The sequence below is a fragment of the Arctopsyche grandis genome, chromosome 12 (genome assembly GCF_051622035.1).
Source record: "Arctopsyche grandis isolate Sample6627 chromosome 12, ASM5162203v2, whole genome shotgun sequence".
Lineage (NCBI taxonomy): Eukaryota > Metazoa > Arthropoda > Insecta > Trichoptera > Hydropsychidae > Arctopsyche > Arctopsyche grandis.
Window position 1 is genome coordinate 27,542,242 of NC_135366.1, and position 18,682 is coordinate 27,560,923.

Here is an 18,682-nt window from a genome sequence, read left to right on the forward strand (position 1 = left end):
AAAACTAAACACTTTTCTGATTCTGACAACTTCCCACTGACTCCGATTTGAAAAATGTATGTAGCTTTGTGTCAGACCATTTTCAGGTATGTATGTATGTGAATATCCCTGGCATATAAATAGCCTCATTATTCTAATTAAACTTTTATAAAATATACGCATTTGGCGTAACGGATTTATCAAATAACGACCTTTCCTCTTTTTGACCTAAACACAAGAAAAGGACAAAAATAGAAACATTGCGTCTCAGATCTGCATACATCATGTTATGAGTCACATATTCCTTAGCAGGGATGATAATTAAAATACTGGCCATTTAATTTGTTGCCTTACTATCACAATACAAAATAATTATTTAAAAAAAATATATAAAACAAGTATCATTAAGCCGGTTCGGTGATTACTGGTCACAAATTACTCTTCACAAAGTCACTAAAATCTCTATAACGGAACATCTGGCAGCCGAAAAGTCCATCATTCTAACGATAACTATCATAGTAACGAGAACTTGAGTGCCAAATATTGTGTATTCGCGATTTTCATGGCAAAAATTGTCTTTGTGACCACCCCAATGTGACGAATAGTCCAATTACCCATTAAACCACTACTTAAAAAGACAGACACCTAAAAAACAGTACTGTACTGGTAAAATCAGTACAAATGGTCACTTAAACTAAATGCAAAATCGGAATTGGAAACGACTCCAACTCGGACTTCGACTCCACAGCCTTGAAAATAAACTGGAATAATTAATATTCGACACACAATCGATAGTAAAAAACTTGACATAACAGCCTACAATAATCGTAGCGTGTGTGGGCTTCATAATAAAATAATAGTTGCACTGTCAACCGCTTGGCGGCGCACTTTCTTAAGCCGTCCTTCCGTCAGGTGAGTGTCGAATTGTTCTCCCCCTTTCCAGATTTTTCCCTTCACACCGCCACCAACATATGCCTCGCCCTTGACCCCTAATCGTATTATTCTTGAATTATATATGTAAATCCGACAAAAATTCCCTCATGTTGGTCGTTACGTTTCTCATACACATATGAGCGCGGCAGGTTATGTAAAGAGTGCGGCCGTGAGCTGTGAGATGTGAGTTCATACCTCAGTGGTGACCGCACTTTTGAACCGATCGCTCGTCTACAGAAACGTTTCATAGAGCTGAGCCCTAGTGGTAGCGCTCCGACCCCTGTGCCCCATCGCATTTTTTTCTTCGTTTTTATACATTGTAATTTTTTTTTTTAATAAAATAAATCAAAATTCATTAATCGATTGCATTCATCTAATCGTGTTTGTTTGACTTTCGACCAAAAACAAATGAATGCAAAATAAATTTCTTTTTTTTTTTTGACAGATGACATTTCTATTGTAACCTCAAATTCTCTATTGTAATTTATTTTTCTTTTAATTTAAGTTAATAAAAATCTGATCAAAAATATTCATTAATTATATGAATTAAGCTTTTTTACAATAATCTAGAACAGTCATTACAAATAATGGTTCGAAATCGATCATACTGCGTCGAGTTTTAACAATTATGTTTTCTTTGATAGGAAGTTGCATCCCCGAGTTGCAATGAAGACCTCACAAGTTGCTCTTCTCGCACTCAGGCTGACATACACACAGGTAACGATTTAATATTTTATTTAAACTAATCTCGAGCGTGTAGTATTGTTACAAAATCAACACTGATTATTTATTATATAATATTGATATGACAGTAAATTCGTTACTTAAATAGTGAAATCAAACACGATGAAAGATTAACAATCGAAAGCTTATCGATGTTATATTTGTCAACATATAAATCGAAAGTGTCAAAATAAAGATAATATAATATGTACATTGAAACTTTGGTTTAGTGTTTCTATTGTGAGAACTGTTTCAACGCTTCAACTCAATGTATAACTTATAAGGTTTTATCAATTATCAATTTGTTCTACACAACAAAGGTAGTTGTTAAATTTTTGCCACTCATACATATATGATTTCAAAATATTTTTTCATTTATAATATATTACCTACTTGAGGTCAAAATATTCAAAACACACATTTTCTTGCAATCTCATTTTTTTTTTAATTATCATGCATATATTTTCATTGTATGTAACTTTTTTACTTGTCTATAAATACTTAACATAATCTGTTCTAATTGTATAAAATATAAAAATAATCATGAAAAATAATTCAATATTAATATTCAAATATGAAAAGCTCTAATAATAGCCGCACTTTGTTTATATATAAAAATCTCATAATTTACAATTACGTGTCAGGCATTATTCATTTATCGTTTCATTTTCTGGGTTAATGTATCGTCTGAAAGTATTATATATTATTTACGTCTGCTCCACATCTCTTGAACTGACCTCATTATCTTCGTCGAAAAAGTATGAAACATACACATAAGACGGGGAAATCCTATCAAACATTGCTAACGCCGATACAAAATTGAGATCAAACTGAAAATTTTCCATTGAATCGACCCGATTATCAATTCACTTGTTCAAATATACATATGTACGTATCTTTGTGAGTACGTTCGACGAAAAAAAAATCGCATCTGTTGTGGTTTTTATCAGTTGACACTTTAATTAGTACCGGCTTCTCTATTCGTACACACTTTTCGATATAAAACTGGAAAAAACCGGGTTTTCGCACCCGAATCTCGCATACCTCGATACGATAAGTGCTTACAACTGAATAATTCATTGTTGACTACATATATGTATATATATATATATATATATATATATATATATATATATATATATATATATATATATATATATATATATATTTTTATTTCGGTCCAAGCGTCTCCTTCGGAGATACGTTTTTTGCATATTTCGGAACAGGACAACCTTGCATCTTGTGGTTTGACTGGTTCTGTTGCAAGTAACTCGATGAAATCAATGAAATCTTATGATGTCACAATAGGCATTGTAATCATCGCATAAAATTCACGAAAGATGTTTCGGGGTATTGAATTCGTTGATACAATCTTATCTTTATAGTGTCTGGCGTCTGAAAAATGCAGCCTTGAACTTCTCTACAGTTTAGTTCTAACGTTTTTACATGTGAACTTTGATCGGTTCGTCAATCGAATCGACTTTTGACATTTGTCAAGTCTGATATCGATTGTAATTGCATCGGTTGCAATTTGAGTCTGTGAATATGACGTTCAATGTTCATTCTAATGTGCTACTTTCTCTGATAATCTCTTTACTTTGTAATACTACCTGTGTGTTTTTTCCAATTTGAAATATGAATGTGCCGAATATTATACTCTTGTTTTCGAGGTTTTGAATGAGCGAACATGATACAGTAATATTTGGATTGCGATAAAAAATTAATATATTATGCTTTCGAGCAGAGTTGTCACGGGTTCGAGTCCCACTAGAGTCCCGCTGCTGGCCAGATTTTGGTTTGTGACTCCAAGTCGATTGTTTCTTATCAGAGTTGGCCAATTTTTCTGATTTTCATTGAAACGGTTCCTGTATAATTGGCATTTCCTGTTAATCTCAAGTTATTCAGCGTCTTGAGGTTCGCCAATGTGATTATAAAATGCTGCAAAAATTCCTCCATAGATGTCACTGTGAATGTTTGTATGAATTCGCATTGTATAAAATGCTTATTTTATTTTTACATACATACATATATACCAGGAAAGCCTTACAGGTAAACCCCAATGCGCCTTCCTGGCCAATTACAAACAATGCAGCATTTTTATTAAGTCGTTGAATTACGAGACAATGAAAACTCGCAAATTAACGAGACATCTATGAATTGTGCATATATTTTATTGTACATTAATCATACTCAAATAGTGGTGACATAGTAGGTAGGAAGGGTTTTAGCCAATTTAATCGGGACCGTTTCAACAATGAAATCAGAGAAATTGGCAAACTCTGATAGGAAACGATCGACTTTGAGTCACAAATATCCAAGTCTGACCAGCAGCACTACAGATATACTCAGAAAAATTCTTTTCAATCGAGGTTAGCTCATGGGATCGAACCCGGCGCCTCTCGGTGCTAGGCAGAAGCTAAACGACCGAGCTATGCTGCTGGCTGTATATTATGTATATTGATTGTATTGTATCTGTATACTCGTCGTTTTGGAGCGATTCGTAAAGACGAGTATTGTTCTATGAAATAATTATTATAATATTACTTATGTATAGAATAATTTTGCCACAATGGCTAACACTAAGGATTGCAATTAACAATGCAATTAAACCACCCAGTCTTATTTCACACCACCGCCCGTGTCTCCTGACAACTAGATCCTACATTTTGATCTTACTGATACGATGGTGCATAAAAAACATTCCGAATTTGATAATAAATAAACATAATTGAGAATGGGAGCCTCTACTTCCATTTTATATACATATATATGTATAATTAGCGGAAGCACTCAGCTCAACTTTATGTAGTTGAACCGATTTAAGTTATTAATTTATTAGTTGGTACTATTAATTATGCGATGCTAATCCACCGCAAGTGCTGTGTATTCTGAAACCGCTAGCGACATAAGCCTCGAGCGTGGGTCATGTATCACAGAGCATCGTAACCTCTGGATATTCGCGGCACACATTGTTTACGACTCGTAGAGTTTGTCAGCTACGTACATATGTACATACAGTCCCATACCAGAATATTACGCCACCCCTCTCGAGATGCGTTTGGGTAAATTTGTCACGGTCGTAAATAACTCATTATGGGAGCTTTTGGCCTCATTTTTTTTGTGATCTTATCCTTAAATGCAACTCTATTCACTAGCAAAAAATATCGGTGGATTATCCCTCAAAAGGTCTTCAAAAACAAAAGAAAGATGTTTGAAATCGGTTTGCGTCTGAATTTTGTTCAATATTGACGTGCGTTTCCGTTAAAATCATTCATTATTTTGTGAAAAGCACTATGTTTTTTTCTCTTTTACTGCAACTTTATCATATTTCTAAGGTAAGTTGGTATTTAATATCTCGAAATTTTACTTTGTTTTATGATTTAAATTGCTTGTAAAACTTTTATTGGATTTTTTTAGATGGGTAGAAAATCAGATCTTTCTAAAGAAAAAATTGCAAGCATTACATCATTATTAAATACAGGAAAGTTTTCTCAAAACAAAATCGCGACAATGGAGGGTGTTAGTAGGGCGTCTATTAGAAAAATAAAACAAAATCTGGAGACTGATTGCGACCCCACACTGAAGCGGCGAGCTAATAGTGGTACTAAAAAAAAATTTGGCCCTCGTGTGGATCGAAAAATCGCCAGGCTTGTTCCCAAGAATCGATTTATTACAAAAAAAAAATATTCAACAACAATTAAAGGACGAAAACGTCAAATATCTACGTCAACAATACGACGTCGTTTGGTCCAAGCTGGATTGAAAGTACGGGTACCTGCAAAGAAGCCAATTTTGACCAAAATAATGCGAAAATCTCGTTTAAATTGGGCCAGACAGCATCAACACTTCTCTCTGAATGATTGGAAACTGGTAATTTAATATGAAAAAAAATTATTATGAAATTAGACTAAATTTACAAAATCATTAATTTGTGATTAATATGTGACCAAACGAAGTCGTACTGTTGACGTAGATATTTCACGTTTTCGTCCTTTAATTGTTGTTGAATATTTTTTTTTGTAATAAATCGATTCTTGGGAACAAGCCTGGCGATTTTTCGATCCACACGAGGGCCAAATTTTTTTTTAGTACCACTATTAGCTCGCCGCTTCAGTGTGGGGTCGCAATCAGTCTCCAGATTTTGTTTTATTTTTCTAATAGACGCCCTACTAACACCCTCCATTGTCGCGATTTTGTTTTGAGAAAACTTTCCTGTATTTAATAATGATGTAATGCTTGCAATTTTTTCTTTAGAAAGATCTGATTTTCTACCCATCTAAAAAAATCCAATAAAAGTTTTACAAGCAATTTAAATCATAAAACAAAGTAAAATTTCGAGATATTAAATACCAACTTACCTTAGAAATATGATAAAGTTGCAGTAAAAGAGAAAAAAACATAGTGCTTTTCACAAAATAATGAATGATTTTAACGGAAACGCACGTCAATATTGAACAAAATTCAGACGCAAACCGATTTCAAACATCTTTCTTTTGTTTTTGAAGACCTTTTGAGGGATAATCCACCGATATTTTTTGCTAGTGAATAGAGTTGCATTTAAGGATAAGATCACAAAAAAAATGAGGCCAAAAGCTCCCATAATGAGTTATTTACGACCGTGACAAATTTACCCAAACGCATCTCGAGAGGGGTGGCGTAATATTCTGGTATGGGACTGTATGTACTTCATCGGCAGTCGCTAGTTATTCCGTATATGCATAGGGACAAAACACTCGCGATCTCACTCGCACGCATTAGGCCGAAGTGCTGTTCGGGCAACACATATTACCGCGGTGCACAGGTTACGATGCTCTGATGTATCAATTCCATTGAAGTACAATGGGTAGAAGCGCTCTCAGCTTCCAAAAATGTTGCTACAAAAACTCCGTGCAGACGGAGATTTCGGCTGTTTTTCTCAGTTGTTTGTTAAGCTCTGTAGCAGTAGGATCTCTTTGAAATAGGCTCTACTAGTGAAATTGTGTGGTAGTATTAGTTCGACAAAGTCCGAACATCTGTATGTGCACGTGCTAGATGTCCGGACCAGCCTCACTCATTGAAAAACAGTTATTATTAGTCTAGAGCCCGGAATCTGAAGGGGCCCGGAATTGGGATAGTGTTCTGGCCACACTATTTTTTGATTTCGTTTAAAAGGGTTAATTGGATATGTGGTGACTTTTAAACCGGTAAAACTGTGAGGAAAAATTTCGTATTAGTAGAGCACAAATTTGTGTTGTGTGCGCTGCATCATTGTTCGCTGTATGTAATAAAGGATTTGTAAAGGATTTACAACAATGGAACAATAGGCGGCACGTTTCCGGCCCCTTCAGATTCCGACCTCTAATTATTACTTTATCTACATTGAAGTAGTATGCATAGAATTGCTCTCAGCCCCTAAAAATGTTGCCACAAAAAATCCGTGTGCCCGGAGATGTCAGCTGTTTTGTCCAGTTGTTGTAAGGGACGATCACTTCCACGAATTTTTTTTCCTCACTCTTTTGTCTCTCTTCTGACTTTCCGTCTCTCTCTTCGATGGCTCGCTTTTAAGCGATACTTTTGTTAGGAATGACTATTCTATACATTATACTTCAATGATCAATTCCTTTCCAAACACACCCGTTGAAATATCAACAGGCAGAACACTAGTAAATCGTAAATTCGTAAAAGTACAAATCTTGGTAAGTAGCCAGTTCCCGTTCAATTAACTCTTCTACTATGATAAAATCGAAACCTGAACGCTAGACTGCAGTGCCAAAAAGTCTCACGAGACACCTGCGCATTACGCAAGACCATGGTACAAATTATTACTGCATATTGATTTTAAAGCGTCTAATTCACACATTTTCGTTTTATAATAAATACACACATGCACTGGAATATACCGGTTGTTGGCTCGTGCCGGCGCTTAGATAAATATTTACATAAAAGTATCGACCCAAAACTATCTGCGAACTTGGAAGTGCACGTTGCATGTCATCCCCTCATTCAACCTAATTGGATTGTTTTGAAGTCTTCCACGTTCGTCAACACGAGTCAACTTTGAATCGCAAATCGTGTTTATTAATCGGGACAAAAGTATGACGGTCTAAAGTTCGGAATGGATCGTTTATTGCGTGTCCAATCTCAATTGAATGGTCCATTGGTGTTGGAACCATGCGCGTTTGCAATAAATACGTATGCTATTTTTAACTGTGGCGAATCTTCCAAATGATGTGTTTCAACTGATGTTTTCCGCCTTTTTTTTGTGTTTTTTCGCTTCGCAAATCTATAAGTGTTGTGTTTTCGCAAAATTTTGGCAACTGAAACTATTTATTGTACACGGCGACCTCGTGACTTTGTATAGTATGTACTTGCGTTTGTCCAAAATAGCATTCGCATTATTATGTGGTTCAAAATCCTCAGATGTTGAGATTTGTCTGGTTTAGATGGGTTTGGATTCGATTCAAATTAGTTCGATTTGTCGTCTCGTCTTCAAAGAAAATGCTTTCTTCTTCTTTTGGCCTACTTTACTGCTCGTTGAAGTTGTTGAAATACTTTTTTTTTTTGCTTTATCTTCGTTCGATAAAGTAATGTTGTACAATTAATCGGAATTCTGCTAGTTTATTGATTGGTGAGCACTCAATGTTCAAATTGAGTTCAAAAAAAGAAAATTTCTACAAGAAAAATCTCAATATTGTACCATAATCGGTTAAAAACTTTGAAGCATATGTGAGCAGCTGCTCTACTGATTGGTCGGTCTTTACTTCAACGATCAAATCGATATCCAGAACTTTTTCAATGAATAAAAAGTTATTTAACTCCTTCCTATCTTGGCACAACTACCTGTCAGTGCAATGACACCCAGTCTTAAGACAAATAAAGACATTGAACTGCAAATAAAAAGACTGTATGAAGCAGTTCCTCGGATGATCTAAGACAGACCCACTTGTAGAAGAATACCAAGTACAATACTATAAACAAAAGCGTAAAGAACAATATCGAATATAAAGACCTTGTTTTATACATTCTTTTGGGTACCATTGTTTTGCCAACTGATACTGCCTCTTTAGCATTTTCAAAGCATACCTTTCTGCTGATCCTTTTAAGTATCATACTGGTGTTCATCACTACTGGCGTAGCATAACCCATGATCCACTGGACTATCGTGCTGACTCGTTTAGAAGTATTTGCTCGGTTCAAATTACACTAATAGGACTGTTTACTTCTAGTAACCACTACATACAATTCACAACAGTGTGCTGATGAGTAATAAATGGCGGAGGACTACTGCGACGCTCGCATACTTTCCACTGGCTTATTTTGTAAACAGTCTCCCAAAACAAACTCTTCACTCTCTCCTGCCTCTGGTCTATTTTCGTCTAGACGTCCCACTCGTGAATCGGCGCCTCGAAACGTAGCCAAAAATAACGGCGTTAGTGTCGCCGTTACGAATTCCAACGAATCACGGCCATTCTCTAATCGACCATTATATAATTAAATCTCAAGTGGCAAAAAATGAAGAAGCGAACTTTTCACTGTCAAGAGTTTTTTATGACACTTTGTTGTCATAGCGTCTCGACGCGCAAAATACGAAAATAAATTGCCACGGTCGAGTTGAAGGCTACTTCTAAATTCTCCAGTATTTTTTTCCATACATAAATAGATTTGAACCCACCAATTTGGGACCTCAAAATGTATTTCCTATTCACCAATTAGCAGATATGTATATTTTAACCAGTAGCATGGACATGGATAGTGGTTAGCAGACAATGCTTTCGAAAAGTGCTTGGATAGTGGTTAGCAGATAATGCTTTTCGCAGTGTCACGGGTTCGATTCCCACTCGAGTCCCGTTGTTGGCCAGATCATGGTTTGTGACTTCAGGTCGATCGTTTCCTATCAGAGTTGACCAATTTATCTGATTTTCATTGAAAAGGTTCCTGCAAATTGGCATCCCTCTCCTATCCCTCTCGCAAAATTTGAGTTATTCAGCATCTCGATTTTTTGCTAGATTGTAAATTTTCGCTGCTGCAAATTTCTCCATAGATATCTCTGTGGATTTTTACCGTATTTGCCTTGTATATGTAATGCTTACAATGTTGACCATATATGTCGCGTTTAATTTAAAAATACATTATAATCATGTATTTATAATTGATATTTCTTGATCTCTATTGTACACTCGTCGCTTTGAAGCGATCTGTAAGACGAGTGTGCATAGTTGATTGAATATAAATAAATAAATAGTGCAAGTAATTCTTCGGGTATGATATAATCGTTGAAGAAGTAATATATATGTATATTGTTGCGCCGAGACGAATTCAGGATCTAAAATGAAAAGCCAAAGTTGGCGAATCAACCGTTCATCTGCTATTGTATTGTCACGTTCGGACAGATTTTGACATGTCCAGACGTTACATCTATTCCTAGAAAGTCAGAGAATCGAAAGAGGAGCATCTGAGTAAGGAACGTGGTCTTGGTGGCGGATGTGTATACGCTCAAGTGGTTAGGTCAATGAGAGTCATTGGGTGATAAGGTTTTACTTAAGGGCACATATACAGAGTGGTACGTGGCACGTGCGTTTTTTTTTTTTTAGATAGTTTTGCACGTAAAAACCCTGCACGCCTGGTCTATGCTATGACTATCCAGGCCAAAACTCACCCCCTGGAGTTCGGTGATATATTTACCAAATAATACTTTATATGCTGTGAATGTGCAGTTGCTAATATGAATAGACCTTTAACATTGACATAAGACACGCCCATTTACAGCGGGAGTCTACCTAGGCATGCCGTGCAGTACGATTTTATGTCTCTGTGCCTTAAGTACGTAGGTAGGGGAATAAATCTAATCTGCTTTATATATTTTTACTACTAAGGAAACTGACTCAGATTAGGCGAGCACAGTAATCGAATTTGGTACCCAGGAGAATGTGAATGTGAAGGCCAAACAAGTGTTGAGCAGATGAACTGAAGCATACTTACATATGTATGTATGTATGTGGACGTGGGACTAAAAATTAATTGGAAAAACATTTAGACAACTCCTTCCAGTATATTGAATTGATTTCTTTTGGATAAATTGAACCATTTCGTACTACCCAGTATTTTATCTTTTTGTTTACCTTTACTTTCGTTTTAGTGCGTTAATTGGTTACAAGGTTTCTTCGGACTTGCTAAAGCTTAAGTACACACTCTTTGTTCTTAAACTTTCATTATGTTTATGCATCTCTTTCGTCACCTCGTTTTTTAAAAATAAGTCTTTTTTTTAATTCGACATGCAATGGATTTTTTTATGTACTTATTCAGTTTCTACTGCGATGGAAAATTTCAACTCGTCGTAAAAAGTATTTTTAATGCTAATGGATCCTTGTTTTGCATGAAAATTTTTATGACTTGGCAACCGTTCTGCAAATGCTAATTTATGAATATTGTAAAATTGTACTATTTTTTTTATCAGCATCAATTTTTATTACCGTGCTCGTTGTATTGATAAATAGAACTACGTAGTTTTGTATGTGCCTTATCTCATAATATACTGTTAAGTGCATATGTACCTCGATTTAGGTTGTTTTAACTAAGCCAATTTTCCATATTCAGAGGTGAACGTATTTTTTATCTATGCCTACGTAGTAATCGGACTTATCAATGAAATCTTCCGCATTACTTATCTCCAAAACAGTGCGTAAATGAAAAAAAAACACTAAAAGTGCAAACATTTCCATAAATCGTACACAAATGCGTATTTTACTCATTAAAATACACGCAAAATGATCAGTAAGACTCTAACATGCCCTACAGCAAAGCCAGAAATATCAGTTGTGGATGCAAATTAAAGACCCATTTAAACAGCTCATTATTGATTAGAAGTTATGAATCTTCTGGTCTAATGACAAAGTTCTGGGTCAGTCCCCTCTACACACACCCAAAATAGTGTAATAGAAGCAATATACACGATTCGTAGTATATTGCTTCTCAGACAATATCTACTCGATCAAATACAAACAATACTTATTTCCCTGAACTGTACTGTGTCGAGACAACAAGTAGATGTTCGTCGAGTGTGTAGATGCCCACTCCGAGACGCGCCCGACCAACTACACGCTCGGGAAGTTCGTCGAATGTAGAGATGAAGTCAACTCAATATATGTGTGGGATTTAGTTTTTTAACTTGTGCATGTATGAATGATGAAGTTGGCATGCATGAGTAGAATAAATTATGAGGTTGGTAGCATATAATGACAGTTAAGACAGTTGCGGCGCTCCGCCGAGTAATAAACAATGTTTTAAACTGCGTAACGAGTCTCATTTTTTTACTCTACCGCACTTTTGTGTCTCCTAACGACCAGATTCCACACAAATGTATATTTAAAAAATCACAGCTTCCGACTTGTTTCCGCGCTGAATTTCGACCATTGAAGCTGATGACTAGAAACATAGATCAGTGGTTAGCGAATAATGGTGTCAACTGAGAGGTCATGGGTTAAATTCCTGAACCGGTGCTGGTGGCCAGACCTTAGATATTTTATTTTTTACATGGATATATGTATGATATATACCAGGAAGGCTTGACAGGAAGACCCCAATGCGCCTTCCTGGACAATTAATTACAAACAATGCAGCATTTATATTACATAAATCACTGTATTTCGAGAAGCTGAAGCACACGAAATTAATAATTAATTAATTAATCCATTGAGACATCTATGGATTTTTAGACTAGTAGATATTTTTTTACAAATTGTACATACATTAATACAGAAGATTTGTGACCATAGAAGTAGAATGCATAGAATGGTCATTGTTAACAAAAGTATCGTCTAAAAGCGAGCCATCGAAGAGAGAGACGGAAAGTCAGAAGAGAGACGAAGTTTAGCAAACAATGAAAAAACTCTGCCGCGCAGAATTTTTGTAGCAAATTTTGTAGCAGATTCTATGCATTCTACTTCTATGTTTGTGACAGCAGGTAGGATGATTTTTTGGCAATTTTAGGGAACCGTTTCAACAAAGATCAGATAAAATTGGCAAACTCTGATAATAAACGATCAACTTTGGACTCACAGACATCTAAGTCTAACCAGCAGTATATTAAAGAATAGCCCGGGATCGAACCCAATAATATCTTGGTGTTAAACATAAACACAACCACTGAGCCTATATATGCGACTCCAGGTCGATCGACTCATGGTCGGTCCATTGATGGAGTTTTTGGGTGCCAGATGATCTGTGATCATGATTTCAGTGACGTGCGCGAGATCGCTTTTTGCGGAATAATCACCGAATCTATACAAAGTAATTGAGCAAACCGGAAGTTGTAAAGATCCACTATATCTATGCTGTCATCGTTATTGCGACTTGATCGTTTCGACTGTCGGATTCGTTGACCGCCATTGACATTGAAACAAGGCCCGAGGAAATCTAGTATGAATGTGACTCGTTCCGCCATTTTGAATGTGAATTATTTCCTGCGAGGAAATTTCGTTTGAAAATCGTGAAAAATTCTCACGGACCAGACCGGAAGTTCAAGTTTATATCGACATGTGTTCGCTTCGTCGCTACAAACTGCACTTCCTGGGCTTTCCCGCGTTACGACGTTCACCTTCAAAAGACAAGGCCTTGCGTGTAAAAATAGTAACAACGTGTTTCAAATCCAATACGCTCATCCTTTGCTATTTAAATAGATGTAAATTACATGCTTTGCAAGTTCAAATACCTGTATTTACCCAGATTGATCGAAGAAGTGACATGACACATTCAATGACAGGAAGAAACGTGTTGTCAATACGGAAGATTTTGATATGTACGTGCTTTAACCCTTTGCTGCTATGTTGTTTTTCAAAATCCTAGCGAGAAATGCTAACATTTCAAAATATTTTGGAATAAAATGCATTATTTATTTATTAAATTTACTCAATTTATCATGTACACTCGTGTAACGGATTGCTTCCAAATCGACGAGTGTACTATACAGATCAAGAAACATCACATTACACATAATTCATAACCTTTATATACTTTTTACATTTTTGTAGACGACATCTATGGTCAAACATTGCAAATTATATTGTAGAGTATGCTAAAATGAGCCGCCGTTATAATTTTTTTCGAGGATTATCTCCGGGCTAAGTGCAAGTCGGCTAAACAATGAGAGACCCCCGAATGCACTTAGCGGCGATAGTGGCACTCGGTCGCATTCAGTGAAATAGTTTTTCCTACAGCGGACCAACTATAGCATTTAATTACACAGTGGCTCCTGACCTCTATAATACAAAAAACGTCAACAACGATCGTTAGCAATTCTCGCCATTTTCATAAACAACGGTATATCATTTATTTAGCATTCAAGAGGTTTTTACCTAACGTTTACCTAATTATCTGATTACCTGATATATGCTAGGCCAAAATTCACCCCCTGGAGTGTTTTCGGTGATATATTTTACTTGTATTGACATAGGTTTAGCAGTGGTCAATCGCGGTAATGTTTATATTTGAAGAAATGTAGACATTACTGTTATTGTCTTCCTACAGCAAACCAACTATAGCATTTAATTGCACGGCGGCTCCTGACCTCTATAATAGAAAACGTCATAAACAATTCTCGCCATTTTCATAAACAACTATATACCGTTGTTTAGTATCCAAGGGGTAGATCGGTAGGAAGCTTCGTTACTAGTTACTAGGTTTTATTTTGTGTTCCTCTGAATCATTTGAAATTGAATTTGCTTTATTTGTTTCAGCACCGGTCTCCTGACAGGGCTGTGTTCAGGTCAGCTGCTGCCTTGGCTGCCGCCGGCATCACACTCTCCTCGTTCAGCCTCAAGCAGATGCTGGAGAAGCAGAGGAGATTGTTCTAAACTTACCTAGTCGGACATAGCAAGCGGGGAACGAAGAAGTGACGACACAACCAGAGAAAAATGGATTAATAGCCGTAATGAAGAACCCGTCTTAGAAAAACAGCAAATAGACCCGGCACGGCCAGCAATCTAGTTTCATCAACTTTTAAACGAAAATTTCCTCGTTTTTAAGACCGGCAAATCTTTCTATGCGGAGAATAATAAACATCGTCAAATAATGTACTTCGATTTATATCGTACAAAGAGTGATTGAGTGACTGATTATGATTTGGATTTGGATTATGCGTGGATAGCTTTTGTGTGTTGTATTATATATAAATCTTTTTTCGTCATGTAGCGTATATTTTCACATCATTTTTCATCGTAATAGTAACGATATGGACGTGATATTATATTGGAATTTTGTAATGTGTAATAGGAATAAGTGTTTGGCAAATTTAACGTTATCGTTACGATGAAAAATGATGTGAAAGTAGTCCTGTTGAATAATTCGTAGTATAGATATATTTTTTTCTTCTTTAATTCGGTACTCAACCTATCGTTATATATATATATGTATGAGTAGGGAAAAAATTTACTATTAAAGTGCGTTGTTATATAATAAGGTATATTCCGTATGAAGAAAAACATACATTTATACGAAATGCGTGAGTCAGAAATGGATCGGGCCATTTGCGAATGATCATGATGATTGAATGGTGAATGTTTGCCGTATTGAAAATTCTCACTAATGTAGTTCGTTGTAATACGAGTTGACTGATATGTTTGTTTGCTTATTGTGTATATTATTTAAGTGTTTATTATTTACCAAATAAAAGACTACAGATTGAATTTATTTTTTTATATATCATGAATAAATACCCTTATATTGAATGAAATGAAAATTTATTAATCTACATGTTATTATATCAGTGGAAAAATATTCACATCAGGACCGGAACCGAAGGTCAAATATTGAAATAAAATTACACAATTGTTCTGATGAAATACATTTCTTATTACAACATGATTTATCTTGTCTATTACTTATTACCTAAAATCGGAGACTTCATCGGAACAATCATCAAACATGCAAAATTTGCTCGTTCGGCCGACACTCACATCAACACATATACTTATCTATAAAAGCAAATTTTAAGACTATAAAATAATAAGCTTACCCATATAATTTTTAATTATGAAAGTTTTCAGGATTGATCAGGTTATTTTAATATAAGAAAAATGAAATATATAGACATATTTTATAAATCGTCAGTAGTTTTGCGGATCATGTATATAACGAATAAAATACTTGTGAGTCGCAAAAAATAATAACTTAAAATAAATATTGAACGCAATTTTATAAGTTCAAATATTGACTGTGAGTGTGCCGTTTTCATCGCCTTTTACTACGGGAATGCTGTACGTTGGACTCCTTCATGAAGCACCAATCCACTGATATTGTGTTGCCGAGGATTTCGCTACCATTCAACGCCTCTCTAGCGCTCTAAAACAAACATCAATATGAACAAAAATCATCGTACATTATACACTTTGAAATAGTACAATCAAATCCAATCCTCACTTGAGCTTGTGTATATGTTTCGAATTCAACTAGAGCGTATCCTTTGATGTATCCAGTACGACGGTCTACATTCAAATGAATGTTTTTTATATCGCCAAACTCGGCAAATTTGTTCTGCAATCAAATAAGATGGTAAGTATGTACTGTATATAATCGTGTTCAGCTCTAGCTCGATCGTATGGCTGACCTGTATGTCGTCTTCTTGGGCTTCTTCGTGTACGCCGCTGACGAAAAGGATCCATCCTTCGACGGAGCGTTGAGGTCCGAGTTCTCCGCCGGCTGCCAATCGGTCGTATACGCCGGCTCTATCGCCTCGGTCTGATGCTGCTCTGTCTCCGCCACCGCCTTCTCCGACGAACCCTCGTCCTCTACGTCTGCGAGCCTTCTCCTTCAAGCGAGCGATACCCTCTGCAAATTATAACATAGTGATTTCATTTTAGTTCAAAACAATTAGTGCAAAGCCAGTGACATCTATCTTTGAAACGTACAACTAATACTAAGCTGCATACAAACATAACCTATAAATGTCATACAAACTTGTATTACTATGAATAGAAGAAAACTTTCTACTAACAAATGAAACAATACGCTACAATAAATCATATCAAACTGTTATCATCGTTTCCAAATCGAAAAAGTTGTATTTTGAGGTTCTGTACGTATTAATTAATTTCATTAATAAGGAGTATTAGTGATCATAGATTCTACACATAATTAGTATGACAGTTTTAGGTTATGTTAGATGCAAACGTATATAAACGGTGACACTTACGTTCGCCCTCATCATCAACTTCAAACTCCTCGACATTCTCAATATCCAATACGTCAGCCATAGTCAGTTTACAGTGAACTAATTATATGTAAACTTTTACGCTCGTTAAAAGCTTTATTGAAGTCAGGAGAGAAAACTGATGCCGGCCCGCGCTGACAACCACGCTCAATGACCTAACACCATTTCATTTGGCCATTAATTTTTTTTTTTATACATGTTTTATTTTCACATACGCGTCATATTGACAATATATCCCAATATGTCGCTATAACCAAGAAAACTGAGAAATATATAGTACAAGTTTTGTCGGAAAGGACTTAGTATATGATTTAAAATAAGTTACAATAAGTATATGTATAATAATAATACCGGATCCGGAACCAAAAAGAAAACTTGAATTGGAACTGGAATCGAAATCAAAATCAGAACCGGAACTGGAGTTGTAAACGGAACCGGAATTGGATCGGGACCTGGAACCGGAACCGGAACTGGAACCGGAACTGGACATGGAACTGGAAACGGAATTGGAACCGAATCAGAATCGAAATCGATATTAAAAATCTAAAATTTTTAAAATTTAAAATTTTTAAAATTCTAAAATTTCTTCTTTGGAAATCTCCATACTTATCGATACACTTCTTACACGCCCACGTACACATCCTTCAAATATGTATAATATTTATTATAATATATATATTTTTTCTTTCTATACATTGTTAATTTATAAATATTTATATTAGCAATATATAGAACACAAAATATGTGAAAACATTAAAAAATTTGACAAATTTCCAAATGAAAAAATTATCTAAATAGCGTGCTTCTCGAAAACGAAACAGCGTGTTTCTCGTTTGTCTGCACTACGGGTATAGTTTCTACGTTTAGTTGAATAATCGTTTTTAAGTTATTTGCAACTTACAGTTGAGCAAAATCAATAATTTCCGTGAATGAACATTATATTTCGTAAAAGTGAACATTATAGTCTACCCAAATTAATATTCAACGCGCTTGGAAAAACGCAAGGATCTTTCCAAGGAAAAAATATTCCAATAAATTTTATTTGAAAAAAGTTTCAATTTTATTTATTTATTTACAATTGCAAAATATGGAGTCAGCACTACGGCTTACCAAAAAAAAGGATGAAATGAGTTTGAATGTGAAATAACACGATGAAAAAATACAATATTAAAACATTTTTTTAAAATGTTTTAATATTGTATTATATTTTTACAAATTTTGCATTATATTTGAGGACACTCGAGAAAATAAAGAAAATGATTTTTTTCCCGTTTACGATAATATCCTACATCCAATAACTTATTTTTTTTAATGGCTAATATTTAAAAATTATATTAATTCTTTTCAGTTATTTGTTTTGAAACAGTGATATTTTCAGTACATCGAGGATGACTTCAAGATTTTCTTATTCCACGAAAAATTAGCTAGTATTTGTACACCATAGATATTGGTAAACGGACTACTAGTCAAATGTGAACCTGTCACAGGACAACTGGTCGCTCTAGATCGGTCACTCGTGATCATCCGTCACGCTAAAACTGGTCACGAGAAAACTAGTCACACGCTAAAACTGGTCACGAGAAAACTGGTCACACGCTAAAACTGGTCACGAGAAAACCGGTCACACGCTAAAACTGGTCACGAGATAATTGGTCACACGCTAAAACTGGTCACGAGAAAATTGGTCACACGCTAAAACTGGTCACGAGAAAATTGGTCACACGCTGAAACTGGTCACGAGAAAACTGATCACACCTACAAATTTAAAATTGGTCACACAAACAAAAATATTCTCAAATACTTTTTATTTACGAAATTTTTATTATTATCGACTAGACATATGTTCGAGCCAAAGGCCCTCGTGGC

At 35.5% G+C, this 18,682-nt stretch overlaps 3 protein-coding genes across 4 annotated transcripts in view; 1 reads left to right on the forward strand and 2 right to left on the reverse strand.

Moving 5' to 3' along the window:
- The window catches only part of LOC143920396 (uncharacterized), a 443,610-nt gene that overhangs the window by 138,813 nt on the left and 286,115 nt on the right, over positions 1–18,682 (reverse strand). The gene's annotated exons all lie outside the window — the stretch shown is intronic.
- LOC143920401 (uncharacterized) lies at positions 489–15,023 on the forward strand. Of its 2 annotated transcripts, none has more exons than XM_077443287.1 (3): positions 489–891; positions 1,557–1,629; positions 14,346–15,023. In XM_077443287.1, the coding sequence occupies exons 2-3, from the start codon at positions 1,579–1,581 to the stop codon at positions 14,460–14,462; spliced, it is 168 nt and encodes a 55-aa protein (XP_077299413.1). In that variant the 5' UTR covers positions 489–891; positions 1,557–1,578; the 3' UTR covers positions 14,463–15,023. The 2 variants fall into 2 exon arrangements, with proteins under 2 accessions (XP_077299413.1, XP_077299411.1); XM_077443285.1 differs by having other exon boundaries at positions 616–1,231.
- On the reverse strand, positions 15,179–16,995 carry tsu (40S ribosomal protein S12 homolog tsunagi). The gene is made up of 4 exons (XM_077443281.1): positions 16,799–16,995; positions 16,214–16,434; positions 16,027–16,140; positions 15,179–15,948 (listed from the first exon to the last, which is right to left on the reverse strand). The coding sequence occupies exons 1-4, from the start codon at positions 16,857–16,859 to the stop codon at positions 15,838–15,840; spliced, it is 507 nt and encodes a 168-aa protein (XP_077299407.1). The 5' UTR covers positions 16,860–16,995; the 3' UTR covers positions 15,179–15,837.